This window comes from Neovison vison, chromosome 13 (genome assembly GCF_020171115.1).
Source record: "Neovison vison isolate M4711 chromosome 13, ASM_NN_V1, whole genome shotgun sequence".
NCBI classification, from domain to species: domain Eukaryota; kingdom Metazoa; phylum Chordata; class Mammalia; order Carnivora; family Mustelidae; genus Neogale; species Neogale vison.
In genome coordinates, this window is record NC_058103.1 from 144,003,926 (window position 1) to 144,030,321 (window position 26,396).

At 39.9% G+C, this 26,396-nt stretch overlaps 1 protein-coding gene and 1 pseudogene across 1 annotated transcript in view; one reads left to right on the top strand and one right to left on the bottom strand.

Annotated features, from left to right (window-relative positions):
- The window catches only part of AGBL1 (AGBL carboxypeptidase 1), a 657,523-nt gene that overhangs the window by 288,796 nt on the left and 342,331 nt on the right, over positions 1 to 26,396 (top strand). Inside the window, exon 18 of the mRNA XM_044232424.1 lies at positions 25,194 to 25,323. Within this exon, the coding sequence (XP_044088359.1) occupies positions 25,194 to 25,323 (130 nt within the window). The remainder of the gene's footprint in view (positions 1 to 25,193; positions 25,324 to 26,396) is intronic.
- On the bottom strand, positions 1,756 to 1,994 carry LOC122894827 (annotated as a pseudogene).

Sequence of the window (26,396 nt, forward strand, 5' to 3'; positions counted from 1 at the left end):
TCCTTGAGTAGTTCTTTCAGTACTGATTTATGGGAAGGAAACTCTAAGCTCATTTCATGTCTGAAAATATCTTTATTTCATCTGACTTGAATGAATTTTCATCCTGACAATTAAGAATTATCAAACTGGAAAGTCAACACTTTGAATTGTTTTTCTCTGTTGTTTTCAGGTGTTTATCATTAATAATGTTAAATCTACACACAAATTAATTGACATGTATTTGAAAGAAATTTGTCTTCTGTTTGACAGTTTTTGAGAACATTTCTTTCAACTTTCACTGTAGTGTGTCCTCTTGTTTTCAGTGTGGCATTTCACCCTTCTCCCATCTGTGCTTGATGACCCCATGTGTGGGTTCTGTATGGTTACGAGAATAAGTCTTCAGTATTCTGACATGGAAGGGAAAGAAAGGTTGCTTAGTCATATATCATGGGGGATGGGATCTGAGGGTCTGAATGCCTTTCATACAGACTTTCAACCAATACTGTGTTTGGAAGTTTTCTGTATTTCTTAGTGTCAGAGACATCATTTGCACCCATTTTCTGATCTCTTTCTCTTGTAAATTGGCTTGCTTCCTTTTGGTGTATAAATTTGAGGGATCTCTGATCTGCTAATTCACATAGCACTAGACCATCTGCTTTCAGTCTCTCAATATTTAGATATTTCTTGTCTGTTGTCATGTCTTCTATTTTCTGTGTGTTTGGAGATTTATGAATATTATTAAAATCCTTTACAATAATTTTGGAGGGGGTTTCCTGGAGATATAATGGATGAGTGCATATATTCTGTCTTCAGTATTTAAATAAAAATCCCTTCCATTAAGACTTTACAGACATTGGAAATTCTATTAACAGAAGATAGAGTCCTTCATTTCATAATTAGAAATATCCCAGGGAGACATAGCACATTAACTTATAATTATAAATGGCTGTTATGCTTCCCTCTTTATAATTGACCCCCGATTCAGAATTAATTGCTTCCATATCCCTGTTATATCTCCTTCACATATTTACAGTTTTTGGTTGGCAGGCCTCGATAACTAGAGTGTGAACTAGTTGGGATTATGTTCAAGGCACTTCTGCACTTGACTATCTTCGGTCTCGATCGCAGCGCTTGGTGCAGAGGATGCTTCGTAAATGCTTCTTCAATAAAATTGAATAATTTAGAATCAGAATAAGCACAGAAACTTCCAGCTATGACAAGAGTGTTTCTCACCCATTGGCGAGAAATTTCAACCAGATGTTCACTGTGTTCGCAGATTTTTCTCCCAGATTTGCCACACGATTTGATTGATCATTGGGTTTGGAAACTGGCATTATGAGGAGATAAAAACCTCAAGTAATGCTAAATTAACAATATTACTTTATGTTTGTATAATTATTTTATTGTCTTAAGATGTTTCTGTACTTGTATTTTTTTAACCTCATATATCCCAATATCAGAGAATTACAAGGTGTATTTTATTTTGTTTTTGTGTATTCTTTCAAAGAATACAAGATACTGGTAGGGATAATTATCATCAATTTGGGAAAATAAAAGAGTATTTTGTCTTTAATGTGATTTTCTGTAAGACTAGGAGAAGCAAAGGGTAAAGAGACCTCTGTTTATTCTTTTTATACATACAAATTAAGTTTCTATTTAGTACAAATGGCTAGACACAATTTTAAGTACCCCAGATATTCTTACCCACACAACAGCTGACTAACAACAACAGTCGGCAAAAGGATTAATGACTGCTTCTGCCTAGAGTAGAAAGAGTCGCCATTGTTAATTCTGAATATTGTCTGTTCTGTCCTGAAAGAACCAGGAGGCCTGGGGATTGTGACAGGAAAGAGGAAAGGTATAGGTTTGACAAAGGTGAGAGTCTGTGACTGGACACTTGGAACCAAGTGAAATAGAAGCATGAAGCTCTGATTACACAAAGGGATATTTTCAATTAGCAGTAATTGCGCCTCGGATAAACCTCATTGGCTACGATACTGCCACTGCGCAAAGCTACAAAGGGATATTTCAAAATCGAGGGAAAAGTCCCAGAGCAAGTCTGCCCATAAGAGCTTTAAAGGGTGCTAATTCAGACTAAAAAAGAAGGAATGCACATTGAATAGGTTTATTTATTGTGGAATAAACAAAGAATGCAACCTCCAACCTCCACTAATTGGTACTTACAGTTTAGTTCTCAACTAGGTTTATAGAATGAAGTGTGTATGTGTGTTTTAAAGTAAACTCTGTGGCCAACGTGGGGCTTGAACTCATGACCCCAAGATCAAGAGTTCCGTGCTCTACCTACTGAGCCAGCCAGGTGCCCCATGGAATGAGGTTTCGAGCTTCAGTTTAGCTCGTAGGTAATTGTGCATTTTTAAATGCATTAAAGGAAGCTAACGTGGTAAATAAATCATTCTGCCATCTTAAACTGTCCACAAGGTGTTCAGTGAAAGTAGTGACCTGCTTAGCAGCCAGGAGACCCAAGTTTCAAGTCTGCAGCTGAAACATTGAATTGTTATGTAAATGGTGGGGAATAGGGGAATACTCCTTCCCCTTCAGAAAGATCAAATTAATTAACATTGTATTATAGCATCAAGGATGTCCTCTGCTAATACCTAGCAGCTTTTCAGGTGTGACTCCTTTGGTTATCTAAAGAGCTTGTCAGTTTTCACTCTGAGCTATTTTTATGCGAGAAAGCCAAGTAACCGCAGCAGCGTGGGTAGTCATCGCTGACTGGTCAGACAGAATGGACAGCTAGTACTACTGTTTTCTTCTCTTGAAGAACAAACATCCATCCCATAGGTAGGACTTCAGAGCTTTATGGTGCCAGCTGATGGAAGTGCCTTTCATGCCACATTTGTGGAAGGTTTTGTCTCTGTCTCAGGGCTTGCTGATGTCCATTACCTTGTGGAGAATTTACTGACATCTTACGCTTGACCTCAAAATAGAAGTTGGAGATTCATGCTGTGGGTAAGAAAGTTGAGGACACGGGTGCTAGGTGGCTCAGTGGGTTAAGCCTCTGCCTTCGGCTCAGGTCATGGTCCCAGGGTCCTGGGATCGAGCCCTGTGCCAACCTCCCTGCTTCAGAGAAGTGTGCTTGTCCCTCTACTTCTGCCTCCTCCCTCATGCTCATGGTCTGTCTCTGTTTCTCTTTCTCTCTCTCCCTCAAATAAATAAATAAAATCTTAAAAAAAAAAGTTGAGGACAAGTCAAAACACCTGATATAATTTAAGCAAGACCCTTAATAAACAAGTGGAATCAAGATATACAAAATTAATGTAGTTCCTACATAAGTATATGTAGTAGGTTAGATGTATGTTAATGTATCATTGCTGTGATTTGGTATATGTGAAAGATTTTGGAAAGCAAGCTGTGTAGCTTCAGAATTTCTAACATTATTTTTAAGGCTGTTCTACACTTCATTTCCAGATAGATGATTAATAAATAGGAAAGTTAAGGTAATAAAAAAAATTTGAAGACCACTTATTCCACGTTTCAGTATGTAAATAGGTAGACAAATGCTGATAGGGTAAAACCTCAGCAGTTAGGGGGCTAATTGATGGAGTCTCTGTAATATGTAATACGGTTTTTTTTTTTTCACAAGTTTTAGGGATTGCATTTAAAAATTGGGGTATAATTCACATACTATGCAGTTCAGCCATTTCAAGTGTGTAACTAAGTGGTTTTTAATATATTCACCAAGCAGGGGTGCCTCAGTCCATTGAGCATCTGACAACAGCTCAGGTCATCACTTCCAGGTCCCGTGGGCTCAGGAGGGAGCCTGTTTCTCCTTCTCCCTCTGCCCCTCCCCATGCTTCCACTTTCTCTGTCTTTCAAATAAATAAATAAATAAATAAATAAAATATTTTAAAAATATATATTCACAAAGTGATAAAATCATCACCACTATCTTATTTCAGTACATTTTCATTCCCCCAGTGGAAGTGCTATGCCCATTAGTAGCCATTCCCAATTCTCCCGTCCTCACAGTCCCTGGAAATCATTAATGTATTTTGTCTCTATGAATTTGCCTGTTCTGGACATTTCATAAAAATAGTGTATATGATATATTGTTCTTTATACACGGCATCTTGGACTTAGCATAGTGTTTTCAAAGTTCATCCAAGTTGCATGTTTGACTCAATGATGACTTAATAATATTCATTGAATGGGCATACCACATTTGTTTATTCATCAGTTGATAGACATTTGACTTGTTTCTACTTTTTTGGTTGCTGTGAGTAATGCTGCTATGAACATCCACGTATAAGACTTGATGCGAACATATGTTTTTCACCTTTCTCAGGTCTCTAGGAGAGGCTCCTGGGTCATAGGGGTACTCTGTCCTTGACATTTTAAGGGTCTGCAAAACTACTCCAAAATAGCCGAACCATTTTGTATTCCGCGAGAATGCACAAGATTTTCAATTTATCCACATTCTCTATTATTTTCTGTCTTGTGTTAGCCATTCTAGTGGGTGTGAAGTGGTATTTATTATGGTTTTGATTTGCATTTACCTAATGATGTTGACCATATTTTCATGTGCTTTATTGCTCATTTGTATGTCTTTTTTGGAGAAATGTCTATTCAAATAATTTGCCTAGTTTTTAATTGGGTTGTCTTATCAGGTATGTGATTTGTAAATATATTCTTCCATTCTGTGGGATGTCTTTCACTTTCTTAATGGTGTCCTTTGATACCCAAGAGTTTTTAATTTTGATGAAAACCAGTTATCTGCTTTTTACTCTTTTGTCACTTTTGCTCTTGGTGCCATATCTGTGAAACCATTGCTTAATCCAAGGTCACAAAGATGTGATTCTGTGTTTCTTTCTAGGAATTTAATAATTTTACTCTTAATATTTAGGCTGAGGATCCATTCAGACTTGTATGATTTGAGGTGAGAATCCAAATTCATTCCTTTACATGTGGATATTCAGTTTTCCTAGCACCATTTATTGAAAAGACTACTCATTCCTCCTTGAACTGTCTTGGCACCTTTGTAGTAAATGAACTGACCAAAAAATGTGATGGTTATTTCTGGATGCTCAGTTACATATCCCTTGAGCTATATGTCTATCCTTATACCAGTTCCGTGCTATCTTAATAACTATCTTTGTAGTAGACTTTAAAATTTGGAAATAAGAATTCTTCAACTTTGTTCTTCTTTTTCAAGATTGTTTGTCTAGTCTGTGTCCCGTGTATGGCCATAAGAATTTTAAGTTCAGGTCATCGAGTTCGGGGCGGGGGGAGGTTGCCTAAAGTTTTGATAGAGATTGTGTTGAATTTTGGGGTCATCGTGGGAAGAATTGCCATTTTAACTCTATTAAAGTCTTCAAATTTATGAACAGGAGATATTCCCATTATTTAGGTGTCCTTTAATTTCAATAATTTTTTGTAGTTTTTAGTGTACAATTCTTGCATTTTCTAGATTAAATTGATTCCGAAGTATTTTATTCTTTTTGATGCTATTATAAGTTGAATTATTTTTTTAAAGATTTTATTTATTTATTTATTTGACAGGCAGAGATCACAAGTAGGCAGAGAGGCAGGCAGAGAGAGAGGTGGAAGCAGGCTCCCTGTTGAGCAGAGAGCCTGATGCGGGGCTCGATCCCAGGACCCTGGGATCATGACCTGAGCCAAAGACAGAGGCTTTAGCCCACTGAACCACCCAGGTGCCCCATAAGTTGAATTATTTTTAAATTTTATTTTCAGGTTTATTGCTTAATATACAGAAATGTAGTTCATGTTTGCACTTTGATCTTGTATCTTGCATTATTTCTGAATATATTTATCAGTTCTAGTGTTTTTTTTTTTTGTAGGTTCTTGAGAATTTTCTATATACAGCATTATTCATCGGCCAATAAGGATAGATTATTTCTCACTTTCTACTCTGGATGCTTTTTATTTCATTTCATACCCGATTTTTCTGACTAACATACCCAGTATGATGTTGAGGACATGTGGTGAGAACAGTCACTCTTGGTTCATTCTAGGTCTTGGGGGAAAAGTTTCAACCTTTCACCATTAAGTCTAATGACAACTGTGGGTTTTTCATAGATATCCTTTGTTAGGTTGAAGAATTTCTCTTCTATTCATAGTTTATTTTTTCATGTTTTCTATCATGAAAGCGTATTGCCCTTTGTAAAAATGGTTTCCTGCATGTACTGAGATGATAATGTGTGTTTTTGTCCTTTATTCTATTAATACAGTATATTACATTGATTGATTCTCAGCATGCATTGATTTTCACATTGAACAGACTTTCCAATTCTAGAACAAATCCCACTTACTTGTGAACAACATGTATAATCATTTTCATACATTGTTGAATTTGGTTTGACAGTTATGTTGTGGAGGATATTAAGATCTCTAGAGAATATTGATCTTCGGTTTTCTTTTCTGTGGTATCTTTGGTTTTGGTACTAATGTTAGTACTAGACTTACAGAAGGAGTTGGAAAGTGTTTTTTCTCCTTTTATATTTTGGAAGAGTTTGTGAAAAAATTGATTTTAATTCTTAAAAGTTGAGTAGCATTTACCAATGAAGTCATATGATCCTGCGCTCTCTTTTATGGAAACATTGAAAAAAAACCCCACATTTTTTACTATTAATTCAGTTTCTTTATTATAGTTATGTTCCAATTCCCTGTTTCTCTGTGAATCTAATGTGGTAGTTTGTGTCTTTTTAAATAAAATCTATACTTCCTTTAGCTCTTCTTTTTTAAAAGATATTTATTTATTTATTTATTTATTTGAGAGAGAGAGGACGAGTGAGCAGAGGGCGGCGCAGAGGGAATCTCAAGGTGCCTTTGCGCTGAAGGCAGTGCACCACACAGGGCTTGATCTCACCACCCCAAGATCATGACCTGAGCCAAAAATCATGAGTGGACACTTAACTGACTGAGCCGCCCAGGGGCCCTGACTTCTTCAGATTTTCTAATTTGTTGTTGTACAATTGTTTGTGCTATTTTCTTTTCTTTTTTTTTTTAAGATTTTATTTATTTATTTGACAGATCACAAGTAGGCAGAAAGGCAGGCAGAGAGAGAGAGGAGGAAGCAAGCTTCTTGCTGAGCAGGGAGCCTGATGGGGGGCTCGATCCCAGGATCCTGAGATCATGACCTGAACCGAAGCAGAGGCTTTAACCCACTGAGCCACCCAGGTGCCCCTGTTTGTGGTATTTTCTTTTAAACCCTTTAGCTTCTGTAATATTCATGTTCTCTCTTTCATCCCTTATTTTAACCATCTATGTCTTTTCTCTTATTCTGTCAGTTTAGTTGAAAGTTTATAAATTTTCTAAGACCCAGTTTTTACTTCATTGAGTTGTCTCTTATTTTTCTATTGTTTATTTCATTGATTTCTGTTTAGGTATTTTTTTTTCCCTCCCTTCTACTTGCTTTGGGTTTAATTTCCTCTTTATTCCCCCAGCTTCCTCCTTCCTTCCTTCCTTCCTTCCTTCCTTCCTTTCTTTCTTTCTTTCTAAAGATTTTATTTATTTATTTGACAGAGATCACAAGTAGGCAGAAAGGCAGGCAGAGAGAGAGGAGGAGGCAGGCTCCTTGCAAGCTTCTTGCTGAGCAGAGAGCCCAATGCGGGGCTCGATCCTAGGACCCCAAGATCATGACGTGAGCTGAAGGCAGAGGCTTAACCCACTGAGCCACCCAGGCGCCCCTTCCCCCTAGTTTCTTAAGATGGAAGTTGGGTTGTTGCTTTGAGGTCTTTTGTAATACAGGTACTTGTAACTATATATTTTCCTCTAAGCACTGCTTTTGCTGTGTCCCATACTTTTGATACATTGTGTTTTCTTTGCAATGCTCTCAAAAAGTTTCCTAATTTCCCTTATGATTTCTGCTTTGACCCATTGATTATTTAGTGATACACTGTTTATTTTCCACATATTTGTGAATTTCTTAAGGTTCTCTTTGTTATTGATTTCTAATTTCATTTGCTTTGGACGACAGAAATTACCTTGTGTGATTTTAAATCTTTTACATTTATTGAGACTTTTATTTTTTTTTTTCTGGTGCAAAAGGTACTTTCTCTATACAGCACAGGGACAGGATTGGGCACTGGGATTTTAAGGAATGACTGATTATATCCTTTCATTTAGTGGGGATTAGGGAGGGATAATGTAAGTCTCTAAGGAATCTGTAAGTGACGTTTTCAGGACCTTGAGGGTCTAGCCATTGTTCAGATATGGTTATTTTCTTGAAGTATACTCCATATGCATTAGAAAGGAATGTACAGGGCGCCTGGGTGGCTCAGTGGGTTAAGCCCCTGCCTTCGGCTCAGGTCATGATCTCAGGGTCCTGGGATTGAGTCCTGCATCGGGCTCTCTGCTTGGCAGGGAGCCTGCTTCCTCCTCTCTCTCTCTCTGCCTGCCTCTCTGCCTACTTGTGATCTCTCTCTGTCAAATAAATAAATTTAAAAAAAAAAGAAAGAAAAGAATGTACATTTTTCTGTTTTTGGACTAAGTGTTCAGTAGTTGTGTTAGTCTAAATGGTTTACAGTGCTAGGCAAGTCTTATCTTTTCTTGTTTATCTTCAACATAGTTGTCCTTTAATTACCGAAAGTGAGGAATTGAAGTCTGCAACTATTATGCTTGAATTGTCTATTTCTCACTTTGTTTCTGTCAGTTTCAACTTCATATATTATGGCTGTCATTACCAGTACATATGTTGATGGTTGTTATAACTCCTTAATGAACTGATTCTTTACTGTTTTATAATAACCTTTTTTGCCTCTTGCAAAACTTTTTGGCTTAAAGTCTATTTTGTCTGATACTAGTATAGCCCTCAATCTCTTATAATTGCTGTTTGTATGGTATATATATTTTTCCATCCTTTTACTTTTAATCCATTGTATCTTTGAATACAAAATATATTTGTTGTTGACAGCTTATAGCTGTAACACTTATTTTTTTTAAAATCCATTCTTAGGGCACATGGGTGGCTCAGTCATTAAGAGTATGCCTTCGGTTCACCTCATGAACCCAGGGTCCTGGGTTCGCGCCCCCCATTGGGCTCTCTGCTAGGCAGGAAGACTGCTTCTCCCTCTCCCACTCCTCCCGCTTGTGTTTTCTCTCTCGCTGTGTCTCTCTCTGTCAAATAAATAAAAGCTTCAAAAAATTATTTAAAAAATCCATTCTGTACATCTCTATCTTTAGATTGAATGGTTTAATTAATTTATATTTAATGTAATTATTGATCAGGGAAGATTTATAGCTGCCATTTTGTTATTTGTTTCCTATATTTCTTTTTTGTTTTTTTTTTGTTTCCTATATTTCTGTGTCCCTTTTTGTGTTATTTTCCTATACTTACAGTATTGCCCCCTTTTGCATTAAATCAGTATTTTTTAATATGTCATTTAAATTAATATGCCTATATATAATTCTTTTCTAAGAATTTTCCTTGGGGATTGCAATTAATGTGTTCATTTATAAAGATCTAGGTCATATTAATGCAATAGCATACAAAAATATGTTCTTACATAGCTTCATTTCCTCTTCCTTCCTTTGTGCTGTCATGCAAATTATACCTTTATATATTGTACACACATCAACACAATTTATAACTACTCCTTACGCAGTTGATTTTTAAATCAGGTGGAGAAAAAGTTACAATAAAAATGTTTGTACTGTCTTTTATATTTACCTATGTAGTTACCTTTGTCAGTGCCTTTATTTTTTTCATGTGTATTCTCATTATTGTCTAATCTGCTTTCATTTCAGCCTGAAAGTCTTCCTTTAGAATTTTTTGTAAGACCAAGCAGTTAGTAATGAACTCTCTATTTTTGTTTATCTGGAATCTTCTTAATTTCTCCTTCATTTTTAAAAACTATTTTTATTAACATATAATGTATTATTTGTCCCAGGGGTACAGATCTGAAAATCATCAGGTTTCTCCTTCATTTTTTAAAGGATTGTTTTCCTAGACATGATTCTCGGTTGGCAGTCTTATTCTTTCAATACTTCCAATATGTTATTTTATGACCTTCTGGCCCCCAATGTTTCTTTCTTTCTTTTTTTTTTAAACTTTTTATTATTATGTTCAATTAGTCAACATATAGTACATTAGGCCTCCAATGTTTCTAACGAGAAATTAGTTTTTAATCTCACTGTCGATCTCTTGTATAAGATTAGTCACTTCTCTATTGAGATTTTCTTTTTTTTTTTTAAGATTTTATGTATTTATTTGATGGATAGAGAGAGAGAACACAAACAGGGGGAGTGGCAGGCAGAGGGAGAGGGAGAAACAGGCTCCCCACCAAGCAGGGAGCTCAATGCAGGGCTCTGTCTAAGGACTCTGGGATCATGACCTGAGCCAAGGGCAGATGCTTAACTGGCTGAGCCACCCAGGCCTCCATCTATTGGTTTTTTCTTTCTTTCTTCTTCTTCTTCTTCTTTTTTTTTTTTTTTTTTGTCTTTTAACATTTTGATTATGATGTGTCTAACTGCACCCTGAGTTATCTGTCCTGGGGTTTGATGACCTTCTTAGACCTGTAGATTAACGCTTTCCATCAAATACAGGAAGTTTTTGGTCATTATTTCTTCAACTATTCTTTCTGTTTCTTTGTCCCTCTCTTTGATCTCTTTCTGTGACTCCTGTTAGGTGCATGTTGGTATACTTGGTGGTGTCCTTAACGGTATCTGAGACTGTTAATGGTTTTTTTGTTTTTTTGTGTGTGTGTGTGTGTGTTTTTTTTCCCTTTCTGTTCCTGAGACTGGGTAATCCCAACTGAATTATCTTCAAGTTCATTGGCTCTTTCTTTTGTCTGCTCAGGTCTTCTGCTGAATATCTCTAGTGAATTTGTCATTTCGGTTACTGTACTTTTCAACCCCAGAATATCTACGTGGTTCTTTCATGTAATTTTTATCTCGTTATTGATAATATCTATGCACGGAAACATGGTTTTCATAATTTCCTTTAGTTTTTCAGACCTTGTTTTCTTTTGTTCCTTGAACATTTTTACAGTAGCAGATTTAAATCTTTGTCAGTAAGTCCAATATCTGAACTTACACAGGGAGTTTCTGTTTGCTGTTTTATTTCCTAGGTATGGGTCTTTTTTTCTTTTTTTGTCCTGTCTAGTAATTTTTTGGCTGAAAAGTAGACATTTTAAATTGCATAGTGTTAACAATTCTATAAATTAGGGCCTTCCCCTCTACCAGCTTGCTGTTTGTTTAGTAAATTTGTTGAACCAAGTTTCTAAAGTCTATATTATTTGTCATGTGTAGTCACTGAAGTTTCTACTTGGCTAGCTTCATGATCGATTTAATTATTAGGTAGAGATTTTCTTGGTTGCCTGGAACTGATGAGTCTCATAGCCTCTGCTGGGGAGCATGTGAGCCTGTAGGGGGCATGCCTTCAACACTCAGTCAGGCAGATATGTATATTCTGTCTTAGTCTTTACTTCCTGCTTGTCAGAGCTTCACATTTAATCACAGGTGAGAGCCCAGGGCCTTCTCAGGTCCTTCTTGAGCACGGACATGCACATAGGCTAGGTGTGCGTGTAATCCAGTGCATTTATACTCCCAGGAATAGGTGAGAGCATTTCACATCCCCTTACAAACTTTTCTTCCCCAACTTTCAGTTTCATTTTTCGTAGTTAGTTCATTGTTTGCCAACTGCTCTCCACTGCCTCAGGTATCTGTGATGTTCAACAATTGCCTCTGATTGTTTTTGACAAATGCTCCTGGGAAAAAGGCTCTTTCCACTTGGCAAGCTCTGAACTAGGTATAATAAAGACCAGTGCTTCTGATTCCTTTTGCTTATAATCAAGGGATAGAGCTAACACTCATGCAGTGGCTTCTCAACAAAACTACCTTATTGAAGAGTCTTGACACAACTTATAAGATACCACTAATTAGATTTCATTTGCCATCTGCTGCACTATCCTTGTCAGAGACCAGTGAAATGTAAATTTAGAACAGATGACAGAGTGAAAGGAGAAAACAACAACTTCCTGTAATTGTGGATACCCAATCTATATCTTGGGGAAGGAAGGGGGCAATGGTGTCTAAAGGACTGCTTCTGGCTTTAGGATAAAGGGATTGGTATTGAATGAATAAATGTGTACATTTCATTACCTAATTTTTTTTGGGGGGGGACGATTTTCTTACTTTAAAGGAGGAGCAAGGAAGAAGAAAGCAAATATTATCTTATAGTGGAGAATTTTCCTGTGAACTATAACTTCGACAATTATTCTCTTTGATAGATGTAAAAGTTATATTAAATATGTTTAGATTGAAGTGTATATTTTAGTTGAAAATACACAGGAGATCAAAGATATTTTTTTTTTCTGGTCTGCAGTCAAATGCTCTACCACTGAGCTATACCCCCTGGTCTGTAAGACCTAGCTAGAAGGATGTTTTGATTTCTCATATTGATAAGATGATCCCCTGAATAAAATAACAGAACCAAGCTGCTAATGATAAATCTGTCTGATTTTATTCAGGGTCTTAGTGAAGATAAGCTAAAGCACCCCTTATTTCTGAGGGAGCTAGGCCATTGGAAAGGATTGAGCTTACTTCTTCATCAGTTAAAAGATAGGGATCTGACCTATCAGGGAGGAGCCATTCATACTAGATCCATACTCAGTCATACCCTTTCTGAAACTTAAATGTGCTCTGACCATACACCTGTGCTTCCCAGGAACTAGAGATAAGAGAATTCATTCCTTTTTTAATTTTTATTATTTTTTTTAAGATCTCATTTATTTGTCAGAGAGAGAAAGGGAGAGAGAGTGAGCACAGGCAGACAGAAACAGAGGGAGAAGCAGGCTCCCCACCGAGCAAGGAGCCCGATGCAGGACTCGATCCCAGGACACCAGGACCATGACCTGAGCCGAAGGCAGCTGCTTAACCAACTGAGCCACCCAGGCATCCCTCATTCCTTTTTTTAATTCACTCATTCATTCACTCATTCACTCATTCTTTTATTCATTCACTATCAATTATGTGCCTGCCATGTTCCAGCAATGTTCTTAGTGCTGAGGATACAGTAGTTGTAAGTTCCATGTCATCACCGAACCTATCCTCTAGTGGGAAGATTGAACACAAACTCAACTAGAGGGGATTGCAGACTAGAATGGCAGTGAGTGGTAAATGCAGTGATGAAAATGAAGTAAATGAGAACAGAGAGTAACAGGGTTGGGTGGAGGGGCATTGTGGGGGAGGGGGAGAAAGATGATCTCTGATAGCATGATATTTGTGCACAAATCTGAGAGAAAAAGTCATGCATATCTGGGAAAAGAGACTATCCGGTAGATGGAATAGTAAATGCAAACGCCCTGAGGGTGAAGTGTGCCCTGAGCACAGAGAAGCTAGTGTGGGTTGAGTGAAGGGAGCCCCTGAGCCCCAGGAGGGGAAAACACAGTGAAAGATGAGAGTAGGCCTTCTGGGGCGGGTGCCCTTCAGAATGAGTTTGGAAGCCACTGGAAGGTTTTGAGCAGAGAAATCACAAGGGGGGCACCTGGGTGGCTCCGTGGGTTAAGCCTCTGCCTTCGGCCCAGGTCATGATCTCAGGGTCCTGGGATCAAGCCCCGCATCAGGCTCTCTGCTCAGCAGGGAGCCTGCTTCTGCCTCTCTCTCTGCCTGACTCTCTGCCTACCTGTGATTTCTCTCTCTCTCTCTCTCTCTGTGTCAAATAAATAAACAAAATCTTAAAAAAAAAAAAAAAGAAATCACAAGGGTCTCAGGCAGTTGTATGCAGACTAGATGATGAGGAAGGGGGGTTGGCATGATCAAAACCAGAAATAGTTGGGCTTTTGTAGTGGTGTAGGTAAGAGGCGATTGTGGCAGGGCAGTGACAGCGAAGGTGGTGAGCTGTACTTGGTTTCTGTATATATTTTGAAGACAGAGCATGTGAGGTTGGCTGGCAAATGGGATGAGGGTCTGAAATAGGGAGGCACTGAATATGGGAGGTCACTAGAAGATATTTGGTTTGGTCAGAGCGACCAAAGGAACGGGGGAGCTCGTTTCTAGAACAGAGAGAAGGTAGTCCTGCTCCCTCTTTGGTTATGAAACCTAGTAAGCAGTTCCTTTGCTTTTATTCTTTTTTAGCATCCGGAAATTGTGTGTGTGTGTGTGTGTGTGTGTGTGTGTGAGAGAGAGAGAGAGAGAGAAGTTCAGCTGAAGAATGCAGATGGGCTGCAAGGAATGGATAAGGTTAAAGCCAACACAAGACCTTTCCTGCAGGAAGTGGTTTGGAGGGACTCCTGGGTGGCTCAGTGGGTTAGGCATCTGTGTCTGCCTTCAGGTCATGATCCCAGGGTTCTGGGATCCAGCCCCACATCAGGCTCCTTGCTCAGCAGGGAGCCTGCTTTTTCCCTCTGCCTGCTGCTCCCTCCTGCTTGTGCTCTTGCTCTCTTTCTGGCAAATAAATAAATAAATAAATAAATCTTTTTAAAAAAAAGAAAGAAAAAGAAAAGAAAATGGTACAGAGTATATCAACGGAGAATGAAGATAGCAAATGAGGCAAAAAGAAGATATTAGAAGATTGTGTTTTGGGTAAGGAAATTTCCAGACTTCTAAACCACCTATGTTCAATTTGGGAAAAGACCAGGGGTCAAGTTCTTGCTGGTAATAATGTGACACAGGATAGTTATGTATGCTTACACTGTCTCTTCATGTGTGAAACGGAAGCTTTTGGGGGATGAAGTGATAAATACAGCTTTTTTTCCCTCTTATATTTTAATTTTCCTTGTATGCTATACTGAAAGTCTCAAAAAAGAAAAAAAAGTCCTCTATTGATGGTCTAATTTGTCTCTAAGCTTTTATATAACAAGTAGTTCTAGAGAGTCATTAAATGTAGGGCGTGATGTTAAGGACTGCAGCACATTCAATAAACATACAAATTGGTTTTTCCTCCAGCGATTAATAATGTAAATACGTACTTCACTTAAGTGAAAGCTTAGGACAGTATTTGATGGTGATGCAAATATGAATGCTATGAAGAATTGCTCTTAAAAATCCAAATATTTATTGATCAGGAACTGTGTACTAGCCATTTTGTGCTAAGTGTCTTCCATGCGTCACATCACTTAATTCTGAGGAAAAAAGGAAATAAAACCCTGTGAGTTATCTACTAATTTTATCCTCAGGTAAAGATTGAGAGTCAGGGTCATTTCTTACCTGACATTGAGGAGTCTTACATTGAGTGAAGTAAGTTATTTGGCCAACTTTACATAGTAAGGGGTAAGAACCAGACTTGAATGAACAGTCCGACTTCTGGGACTAGACCCATAAACTCTTCACCATTTTGTTTTCCTAAGGGATTTCAGAGGTTAGAGTAAGTGCTATGGATTGAAGTAGTCAAATTAAGACTCACGGAAGAGGCAGGGCTTGGGAATTCTCTGAAAGAGGGTTAGCCTAAAAAAGAGAAAAAAATAATCAGATTTCAGACATGGTTCCGTGAGCAGTTGAGAGGATTTAATGGGTTGGCGAGCACAGAGTGTTGTGGGAACAACCAGGAAATCTGGCTTGCCTGTCACCGTGGGTTTCGGTTGGGCAGTAATAAGAGGTTAAGTTGGATTAGTGAGCTGAGACCAGTTTGTAGATCTTGAATGCCAGCCAAAGTGGTTTACACATCCTCTTTGAGGTAATGGGAAGCCATTGAAAGAATTTGGATATCATTTTGGAATTATGTCAAATTGGGAGAGAAACATGATGAGAGATAGGAGAGGAGAAAGCCAGTGGGGAGGCCATGGCTGCAGTTCAGGTAGGAGGTGATAAATCTTGGACAATTTCTCTTCTTATGAATCTGTGTTTCAAAAAATAAAACTGTACAGCCCACCTCCCTCCTCCCCTCCCCCCTTGTGTCTCCCTCTTTCTTTCTCTTTTCTTTTGAAAGTTTTTTTTTTCTAGAATTACAGGTTTTTAAAGGAGAAAATCACCTTGGATAGAGATCATGTGTCCTAATCTTTTTTTTTTTTTTTCTTTTAACATGACTGAGCCAAGCAAAATTAAGAAACTTGCCTAAGATCGCATGGTAACAAGTGTCAAAGCCAAGACTAAAATAAAATTTGTTTTCTGACTTTCTCTTCAGCACTGTAAGTGTTATCATTCCTTTCTCCACTTTCTCTTGCCAGGACTTCAAGGAAAAGGAACTCCAGTGTTCCCAGATAGTTCTCTCGCATTTCTTTTAACCCAGGATGGTCTTGGTGATCCTACTGCTTTTAGGAGATAAAGTTAATGTTTCCCGGCTATTGAAACTGACTTATAAGAAGTCATGATTTATAAGAAGTACATGTTTGGTCATTCAGTTGATCAAAATATGTTTCTCATATGTATTTGGTTTTTGTCCAGCGTTTCTGGCTCCGACAGCCCTGATAATTTCCTGTGATATGGGCTATATCTTGTTATAGCCTATCTTGTTATGTTAATGGACGTGACTTTTGGACCCCACTCAGTGGCAGAGACTGATTGCCAGGAGAACCAATCATGTGATTAGAGGATTGTAACTTAGAGTCTTATCCCCAGACCTCAGTGGAGGGAAAAGGGGCTGAAGGTTGAATCAGGCAATGGGCAAAGACTTAGTTAATTATGACCTGCCTTGAAGCTTCCGTAGAGACTTCTAGGGATTGTTGGCCGATGGGCCTCAGAACTGTTAGCTAACCCTCCAGGTTAGTGAGCCTGTGGAGGCCAGAGAGGGAGGTGCCTTGGAGAAGGCCAGGAAGCTCCGTGCCCTTTCTCCACACCTTACCCTCTATGTCTCTTCATCTGGGTCTTATTTATATGCTTTATCATATCCTTAATAAACTGGTAAACACAAGTGTTTCTCTGAGTTCTGTGAGCCCCTGTAGCAAATTAATCAAGCCTAAGGAGGAAGTCATTGGAACCTCCAGTCTGTAGCTGGTAGGTCAGAAGCACAGGGAAGCCTGAGGCATGGGGGTGGGGGCTATCTTGTAGGACTGTGGAATCTGATGCTATCTCTAGGTCGTGTCAGAACTGAGGTGAATTCTCAAATACCTTCTGGCCTTCTGAGAATTGCTTGGTGTTTTGTCTGGAGGAAATGCTCCCGTCTCTCCAGGTCAGAATTAGGTCCAGGAACCCATAAAGACCAATCAGCAGAAATAATTTTTTTACATCTGTTTTCCTTGCCTCAGGAGACTCATCTGGATTTTATTATACACCAGAGTTAAACACAGTGACATCCTCTGGAGAAAACAGAGAATCACCTTTCTGGCTACCTCTCCTAGTTAGCAGGGAAGGGAGGAGTTGTTATTCCCTGGAGATAACTTTTGGCTTGATGAATTCATCAGGGAGATGTAAATGCATGGTCTGCTTTCTGGTCCATAAGGAAAAATGACCTTAAAATGAAATAAGTCTCTGAGGCGTAGAAAAAGAGAAAAAATAAAGAGCTATGAATTCTTTCTATGCAGGAAGAGAAACATGGGGTGTTATTTAATCTCCTGGCCCACTAAAGAACCCTAATTTCTGAGCTTCCTTGGGAGGTCTCAGCTATAAACTTCTTCATCAACTCTTGCATTTAGGAAAAGAGAATAGAACTCCCACAGCCATTTTATTTTTTAAAAAAATTATTTTTTTCAGTGGTAATGGTTTTGAGCTTTACATGGAATTTTTTCATCAAAGGTTTCTCCCGAACAAGGAAAGTACAGTGACTTTTAATCCAAAGCAGACAGCAGCAGTACAGAGGCCCCTGCCAAGAGAGAGATGATAGGAAAAATCAATATCCCATAATTAAATCTGTTGAATTGACAGTGAAAAAAAAAAAAGTCACAGTTTTAATTTAGATATTGGCTGCCCAGAGAAGAAAGATTCTGACAGCAGTAAAATGGAGAGTTGGGTTTCATTTATTCCTTAGATGATGATGATGAGTTCCCCACCACATGCTGATCAGCACGCTGCGCTGGGTCTAAGACATTAACAGAACAAGATGTACCCGATGTCTGCCTTGTGCGGCCCCTCGATGATAACCCCTAGACTACATTCTTAGGAGGGCATGTTCACTGCCGTATTCGTCAGGAGAAGAGTAGTATCTGACATGTAGAAGATGTTGTGATAATAAATATTTGATGAATTAATGAATATGTTTTGATACAATACTTTCCTCTTTTGAATATAACTTTATACCTTATCCTAACTTGTCAAGTAGGCAGTGTCCATCAATCCTTTTTCTTTTTTTTTTAATTTTTTTTTAAAGATGTTATTTATCTATTTGACAGAGAAACACAGTGAGAGAGGAAACACAAGCAGAGGGAGTGGGAGAGGGAGAAGCAGGCTTCCTGCTGAGCAGGGAGCCTGGTGAGGGGCTCGATCCCGGGGCCCCGGGATCATGACCTGAGCCAAATGCAGATGCTTAACAACTGAGCCACCCAGACACCCCAGTCCTTATTTTCTTGATTGTCTTTGTCAGGAAATGAGTGTTAAATTTTTTTTTTCAAGGATTTGCTTTTTTCTTTTTTAACATGAGGGAGATAATCATTAGTTCTTGGTTTTTAAAATTTTTTCTTTTATAATTTCCCACTCTGACACCTTTTGGCAAAGACTGTTAATGGATTTTAAATCTCAGAAATTAAAGAAATCCTTCTTACTCACACCTGTTAAGTAATGTGATGTGGTCCAAAAGCCAGTTGTAATAGATGAATTCCGTGGATTGTTGGTCCGCTGGTCTCAGAACTGTTGGCAGAGGCTAAGGTTTGCTGTTGATGTGCATGTGTTTGACAAATCCTTCCCAGATACTTGATATCAAGACACAGCTTTAGAAACCTCAACCTTGGTATTAACTGTTTCAGTGGGAGTGATACCTATTTTTATGGAATCACTTGTATATGGAATCAAATGCTGTGTAGATAAGTGAATTAACTGGTTATCTATTCTTTTTTTTAAGATTATTATTTATTTGACAGAGAGAGATCACAAAGGCAGAGAAGCAGGCAGAGAGAGAGAGGAAGGGAAGCAGGCTCCCCGCTGAGCAGAGATCCCAACATGGGGCTTGATCCTAGGACCCTGGGATCATGACCCGAGCCGAAGGCAGAGGCTTTAACCCACTGAGCCACCCAGGTGCCCCTGGTTATCCTTGATTTAGACAAGTGATATTATGAGGCTCACTCTGTTTGCCAGTCTGGCCCACCCCTTAATTTGGTATGATTTCATATTTTTAAAAAAATTTTTAAAAAGATTATTTATCTATTTATGTATTTAGAGAACGTGCCTGCATGTGCAGTAAGTAGGGGGAGGCGCAGAAGGAGAGAGGAGAGAGAATCTCAAGCAGACTCTGCTTTGTGCGGAGATTATGACCTGAGCTGAAATCAAGAGTTGGAAGCTTAGCCAACTGAGCCACACAGGTGCCCCTACCCTGGTCTGATTTCAGCTGAACTTGTCCTTCCCTTGTTACCTTTTAAATTGTTCCATTGGGTGTTTGAATGGTATTATGAAACCAGACTTCTCAAAATAAGCTAGAGAAAACACGTTTTCATTTTAATTCTGTATTGGTTTGCAAATGAAATCATGTGGAAGTAATACAAGACCGGGGAAAGTGGAGTGGTGGGGGGAGGCGCATCCAGACTTTTGGGGCTGGGGCTGCTCCTGGTGAGATGCTAGCATGTGTTCCAGGTTCCAGAAATTGTGGGCATTGTAGACCTTTATAACATACCTGAGTTCCTTGTGAGTGTTAATTTTCTTTTTTTCCTCAAGTTTTGGTAGAAAACACTGCTTCTCACACTAAGTATGCATACAGATTCCTTGGGGGGGGGGGTCTTGTTAAAATGCAGATTCTGGGGTAGGACCCAAATTTCTGCATCTCTAACAAGCTCCCAGGTTGGTGGCCATACTTGGAGAAACAAGGACATAAAGACCCAACTGGTTTGGATTCGGACTGACGTAGGTTCAAGGGTCGACTGTGCATAACTTTCTTCTTGAAGAAGTTGACATTTGAACCCAGGTCAGTTCACCTGGCCCATCTTTTGGAGACTTCAAGTTCTCCTGTGCCTCGGCTCTGGGATGGTCAGACCTTTAGGGATGCACTGCTGGGTGTCGGAGGTGTTGGGGCACACCTGGGTTTAGTCTCCTCTGTTCCCCTGCTCTCTGGATTGTTGACTCTGAGCATTTTGTATGACAAAAAAAAATACCCTATGCTAACATGTCCTTGGCAACTCTGATCGTCTACAGCTTCACAGCAACCATGTTCTTCAGATGAAGCTGCCGTTGGTTTTCCCTTTTTCTCTAGCCAAGCAGCGTTTATTTAGAAAGCTCTGGGTGCAGTGTCTGGCTGATAGTGCCTCATGCTGTTCTGCCTTATTCCTGAAGCTTCCATGCGTCTCTTTACCTTTATAAATATTCTCCTCTTGCATCCACGCTGCCTCCTGTTACTCGGATGTGCAGGGAATGGGGAAGATGTTTACTAAGTCTCAAACACACGGCTTCTCTTCAGACTTCGGCGCTGGCTCTGCTGGGGGCCATGGAGATGATCAAGCCAGACGTCATTCATTCAGTCTGATGGGCCCCGTCTCTCCATTTATCAGTCACGGATGGTTGAGGGATTTTTGAATCATTTTATGTCTGACCGAAGTTAGATAGATTCTCATTTAAGAAGAGAATTGCTTTTCCTCCTTCTCTCTCTGACTTGTGGTCCTTTCTTTGTATTAGGGGTCCTGGCTGTTCAGGGTCTGCTTGTCAAGACTCTCAGCTATATTACTTGTTTCCCTGTCTCTGGCCAGGGTGATCCCTATTCTTAGCACATAGGAAAATATGTAATTCATGTTAAAAGAATGAATTCTAGTGACATCACTTGCCTTATGGTTGTTTGACTTTTGAGATCATTCTTTATCTGGGGTACCATGTTCCCCGTCAGTGACCTCTTAGGACTACTGCCATTGGTTCCCTGTTTATTTATTTTATATATATATATTTTTTAAATTTTTTATTTTTTATAAACATATATTTTTATCCCCAGGGGTACAGGTCTGTGAATCGCCAGGTTTACACACTTCACAGCACTCACCAAAGCACATACCCTCCCCAATGTCCATATTTTTATTTATATTTTTAAAGAATTTATTTATTTATTTGACAGAGAGAGATCACAAGGAGGCAGAGAGGCAGCAGAGAGAGAGAGAAAGAAACAGACTCCCCGCTGAACAGAAAGCCTGTTGCGGGGCTCAATTCCAGGACCCTGAGACCATGACCTGAGCCAAAGGCAGCGGCTTTAACCCACTGAGCCACCCAGGGGCCCTGATTCCCTATTGAATAGCTTCAGCTGAGATGCTTGTGTTTGACCATATTTTCAGGGGATCGGAGGCCTTTCTTGTATCTTTTTTTCCCCCATAGGAAAAAGTATGGCCTACCAAACACCACAGGTTTAAGACTTCCTGGACACAGGATGTTAATGCCTGAGAAGAGCAGGTGCCGAACATGTATGTAAAAGCAGTCAGTGGTAGAAACAGGCAGGCTGGTGGGAAGGTACACGTCCCACCTAAAACATTCAAAGTCAGTGTGAAACAGGGCAAATTTTGGCTCACATCTTACCTTGGAAACACCTTTCAGAATTTGAGATCTGGCTTTGAGGGGACCAACTGCTCCAGTTTTCCAGAAACTGAGGGGTTCTCTGGGAGGTAGCATTTTCAGAGCTAAAACTGCAACATTCCTGGACAAACCAGATGGTTTTTCACCCAAGCTCTAGCATGTTCAGTGCATATGAGCATTGTCTTAAACTAGACTGTAGTTAAACTAAAGCTTTAAAAATAGGGAAGACTTGTTGGATCAATTAGCATCACCTATTAAAACCAGAAAGAAGTGTTTCTTCTTTTTTTTTTTCTTTTTCTTTTTCCTCTGTAAGTTTGCAGTTTTCAATGGAGAAAAAAAGTAGCAGTGCTCACTCTTTTATTCTTATAAGCAAAGCAGGACTTTAAACTCTATTTGAGGGATGACCCCTTTTCAGAAATTAGAGGCACTGAATTTATTGCCAGCCAGTCATAGCTGCCCATCTGCTAATTCTCTCCACATAGTGGGAGCAGCTGTCATTTCAGAAATGCTACAGTAGATAATAAGATTGGGTACGTTTCATCTTCAAATGCTTAAAACAAATCTCTGGGAAGAACAGCGGCAGTTTCTCTGACTGCATGAATCTCTGATATTATTAACACAAAATGCCAAATGGATTTGGAGATTGGAAGCAAATGGATTTGCTTTAAAAGGAAAAGCACTCAAGTTACGTGTAGTACATATTGTGATAATCTGCACTTGCATAGATACAGGGACTGCTGTAGCAATAGGCAGACCCAGAGATACTCTCCAAATCATAGCCACGCAGAGAGCCCTGAGTACAAATACAAACACATGGGCTTCCAAATCCACACAACCTATGGATACAAAGGGAATGAATGCATCACTCTCTCCATACCCTGCACAACAAAATTTACCCAAAGCTAATGGCTTTCCTCCATCTTACATGGGTCATTTCTCCAAATCCACATAATTAGATAATCTCAGACGCCATCCACCAGCCCCCTCTGCACTGTTTAACAGCCTGAAGTCCAATTAAAAATTTACATTGTTACTGCCTCAGAGTTTTTTTTCTTAGATGAATTCTTTTCTTTTTAGTCTCATAGCTTCCACCTCTGAGTCTGCTCAAGTGAGCTGGTCATTGGACCACAGCCTCTTGTTTGGGGTTCCTAGCCAAGAGGATCCCTTCCAATCAACCTGCATAGAGCTCCTTCATTATTCTACATAATGAAAAAAAATTAGGGTGAGGTGAGCAACCAATGAACATTGTCCATGTGTTACTGTGCATCCCTGAGCCTTCCAGATGGGGACAAAGATGTAAATTTAGATAGAGATGGGGATGTGCACATGGATATAGGTATGGACATGACCTAAAGAGAGGCACGGGTAGAGAGAGAGTTCTGTAGATATTTCCCCATGGAAATATCATTTCACTTGATCTTCAGCATAATTCGGGCAAGTGGGTTACACATATTTTTATAGTTTTTGCCTATGGGGCTGTTGACTCTCAAAGAGAATCCCAAATCCCATATCCAGCAATAGGACTGTGAGTTGGGAGTTGTCCTCTTAACCCTAATCCAGGGCTTATTGTGACTGCAACACAAGCTTTACTTTTTTCTACTTTTGCTATGAGCATTTTCTCATGTAGACATTGTCCCCACACATGTTCTCCGTGGAGTCATTGTCCCCACACATGTTCTCCATGGAGATATTGTCCCCACACTTGTTCTCCAGGGAGCACATGGAAAGAGAGAGTTGACATGGAACTGATGGCTACTGGATATATACATTGCCTGCATTTTCATTTATACAGATAGAAGTGCTAATTTTAAAGGGTCTTACTGATTTCATCACTTCTAATGTTACCAAGAAAAAATACAAATCCCCAGTGTTGTTGAGAAACCAGGTCAAGGCAACGAGAATCACAGAGCGGTTCGTGTCCCAGGGCTCAGGGATGTTGTGCCTGCGAGTACCTTGATTTGAGAAAAGAAATTCATTTAAACACAGCAAATACACTCAGGACCAAGTCTGGGACGACTGCTTCGTTCCGCTGCTATCACTGTTCAAGATTTCCTTTATGTTTTACCTCCATCCCTGGTTGCCAGGCCGAACAGATAAACCCTATTTCTAGATGCCATTGCTATTAAAAAGAGGAAGGGAGAAAAAAATAGCAAGAAAAGGACAAAAAAAATCACAGAAGAAGGTGAAAAAAAACCTACTATTTCTCAAGTCAAAATATTTTAATGGTGAGATCGGGATAAATGATTAATCTAAAGATTTTTAGTTTCTAGCGATCTGTAAGAGGAGGCTGACAAGCACCGAGAAACTAATATTTAAAGATAATTTCAGAAACACGAAGATGAGAAAGTGGTGAAAGAAGGAGGCTGAACCTTTTTCCTTCCACCTCCAAGATTTATTGAAAATAGTGATTAAAAAACACACACACACACACACACACAGAAAACGTATCTGGTTCTATATTTAAATGCTAGTGCATTTATTCCTTCCAAATTATTTACCGAATACTGATTTTGGCAGTTACTCTATTAGGGTTTTGATGTTAACAAAGCACTGTTCCGGCCCCCAGGAGGCTCACCGTCCTAGGAAAGAGAGGTAAAAATAACTAAATAACAGTAAAACCCCGCCCAAAGTGGTTTATGAGAAACTCTGATTAAGGGGATCTCTGGCAGGTCTTGTAACTAATAGGAGCAGAAGGGAGTGGCCCGGCAAAGGGACAGCGGACAGGGTTGCTCTGAGGGATCTGTGACCTATTTGAAGGACCTGATGTGCGGAAGGACTAGGGCTGCAGGAGATTGGCCTGGGCATGGGGGAAGGAGGAGGGGGATGCTGGGCTGCCTCCCCTCCATTCGTGGCGTCTCTCCTGTTAGCTTGCCTGAGTAAATAGCATCGTAGCAGGCCTGCTGGGGGCCTCCCCCGAGCTTGGGCTGGCTGCACTTGGTCATTTCAGAGCATCTCTTTTTTTGGATGACCTGACCAGACAGCTCAGCATCTTGGCTTCCCCCTGAATCGCAGGCCGCTCTCTCATAACCAGCTGCGTCAACTTTGTAAAGTGACTTGATGCTTTCCAGTGTGAACATCTCCGTTTCCCAAAGGAGGGGACGGATGACTCCGCTCATGTGTCATGATGTCTTCGCAAAAGATACTCGGGCTCTCTGGGTAAAGGTCAAGTGTTCAGTGTCACCTGTATGGATAAGATGGGAGAAAGAGCCGTATGCTTTCTCCGAGGCAAATCAGCCCTGGATATGAAGCCTAGCTCTTAATTATGTGATCTTGGGCCATTTATGTAATCATTTTGAAGTTCTAGTCTCTTCACTGGGATGCAGTACTATCTACCTGGCAGAGTTATTGGGCCAGCCGGAAATAGTGTATACACGTCACCCGGCATGACAATTATTTGTAGAATTGAAGGCCCCAGAGCCCAGAAAAATTTATCGAATTCATTCTCTGTAGATGCATGTAACGGGGAACTATCATTTCCCAAACTTTGTCCTGAAACGGCGATAACCCAATAGCAAGTCAAATATGGCTCCATTTCTTTTGGGGGCCTGGGAATAATCCCAACCCTTCAGGAGCTTGAATGACAGATCCGCAGCTTTCTGGACATCTGCAATGGATGCCAGTTGGGCAGAAGTCAGAGGGATGCGGGATTCATTAGTTTGTTTGTCTTGTCGAGCTCTATTTTCTCAAGTTATTTTCTTCTCGACGAGTATTTATTTGCTCCTTGTTTGTTCCCGCAGCCACAGATGCTCACTGAAAGGGGAGGATTTGAACAGACAGTGGCTCTCTCCCAGCGCTCGACTCCAGCCAACGATCTACCACGCCAAAGGGCTCCTGTACTACCTGAGCAGTGTTGGCCGAAGTCCCAGGGTGAGTCACTTCCTTCTGCCTCCACACTCTTGGCTGGTTCCTTCCATCTTTCACGAGGAAGCTTACTTTCTGTCAAGGAAAGAAACCCGGATACAAGCCATAGACCTGTGTGTGACAGGCTTTAATGGGGGATGTATTCCTTTCCTAGGGCTGCCATAATAAAGCACCACAGACTGAGTACCTTGAAGCAGAACAGAAACACATTCTCTCACTTTTCTGGAAGCTAGACATCTAAGATCAGGACATCAGCCAGCCATGATATCTCCAAAGGCTCTAGGGAAAACCTTTCATTGCCTATTCCTGGCTTCAGCTGATTGCTGGGGGTCCCGAGTATCCCTTGGCTTGTGGCAGCCAGTCTCAATCCTCTGCCATCCTGTGTGTGTGTGTGTGTGTGTGTGTGTGTGTCTGCGTGTCTGCGTGTCTGTGTGTCTGTGTACAGACTTCCCTCTTCTCATAAGACAGCAGTCACTGGATTGGGGTGATTTCATTAGGGCCCACCACAGTGAGTAGGGCCTCATCTGAACTCAATTTCCTCTTCAAAGACTTGTCTCTAAATAAGGTCCCATTCACAGGCACTGAGAATAGAGCTTCAACATGCTTTTTATTTTTTGGAGGGGGGAGACACAGTTTAATCCACAATAGTGGAAAACATTGGTTCAACACCCGTTGGTAAGAGGTGTACAAAAAATGCATTTTATCCCATTTTCTATGTCTTTATTTTTCTGGGTTTTAAGTTATTGGTCAACAAAGGATATGTATCTAATAAGTAGTGTTTGGAAGAAATGCTCTCGATGTTCATATTCATGTTCAAGTAGTACTCACTCCGTTCCAGAGATGATCCTGGCACTGTCCCAGGTACTTTTATGAGTCGGGTTTAGCCACTGTACAATTGAGAGAAAACATGATGGATCATCCACCCTCAGACTTACTGATTGTTGCTACTTAGGATTTTCTTTCTTTCTTTCTTTCTTTCTTTGTTTCTTTTTTTTTTTAACTTTACTATCGAGTGACGCTGATTCACGTTCAGTAGGAACCATACTTCATATTTTGACCTTTGGTCTTTTCCTCAGGCA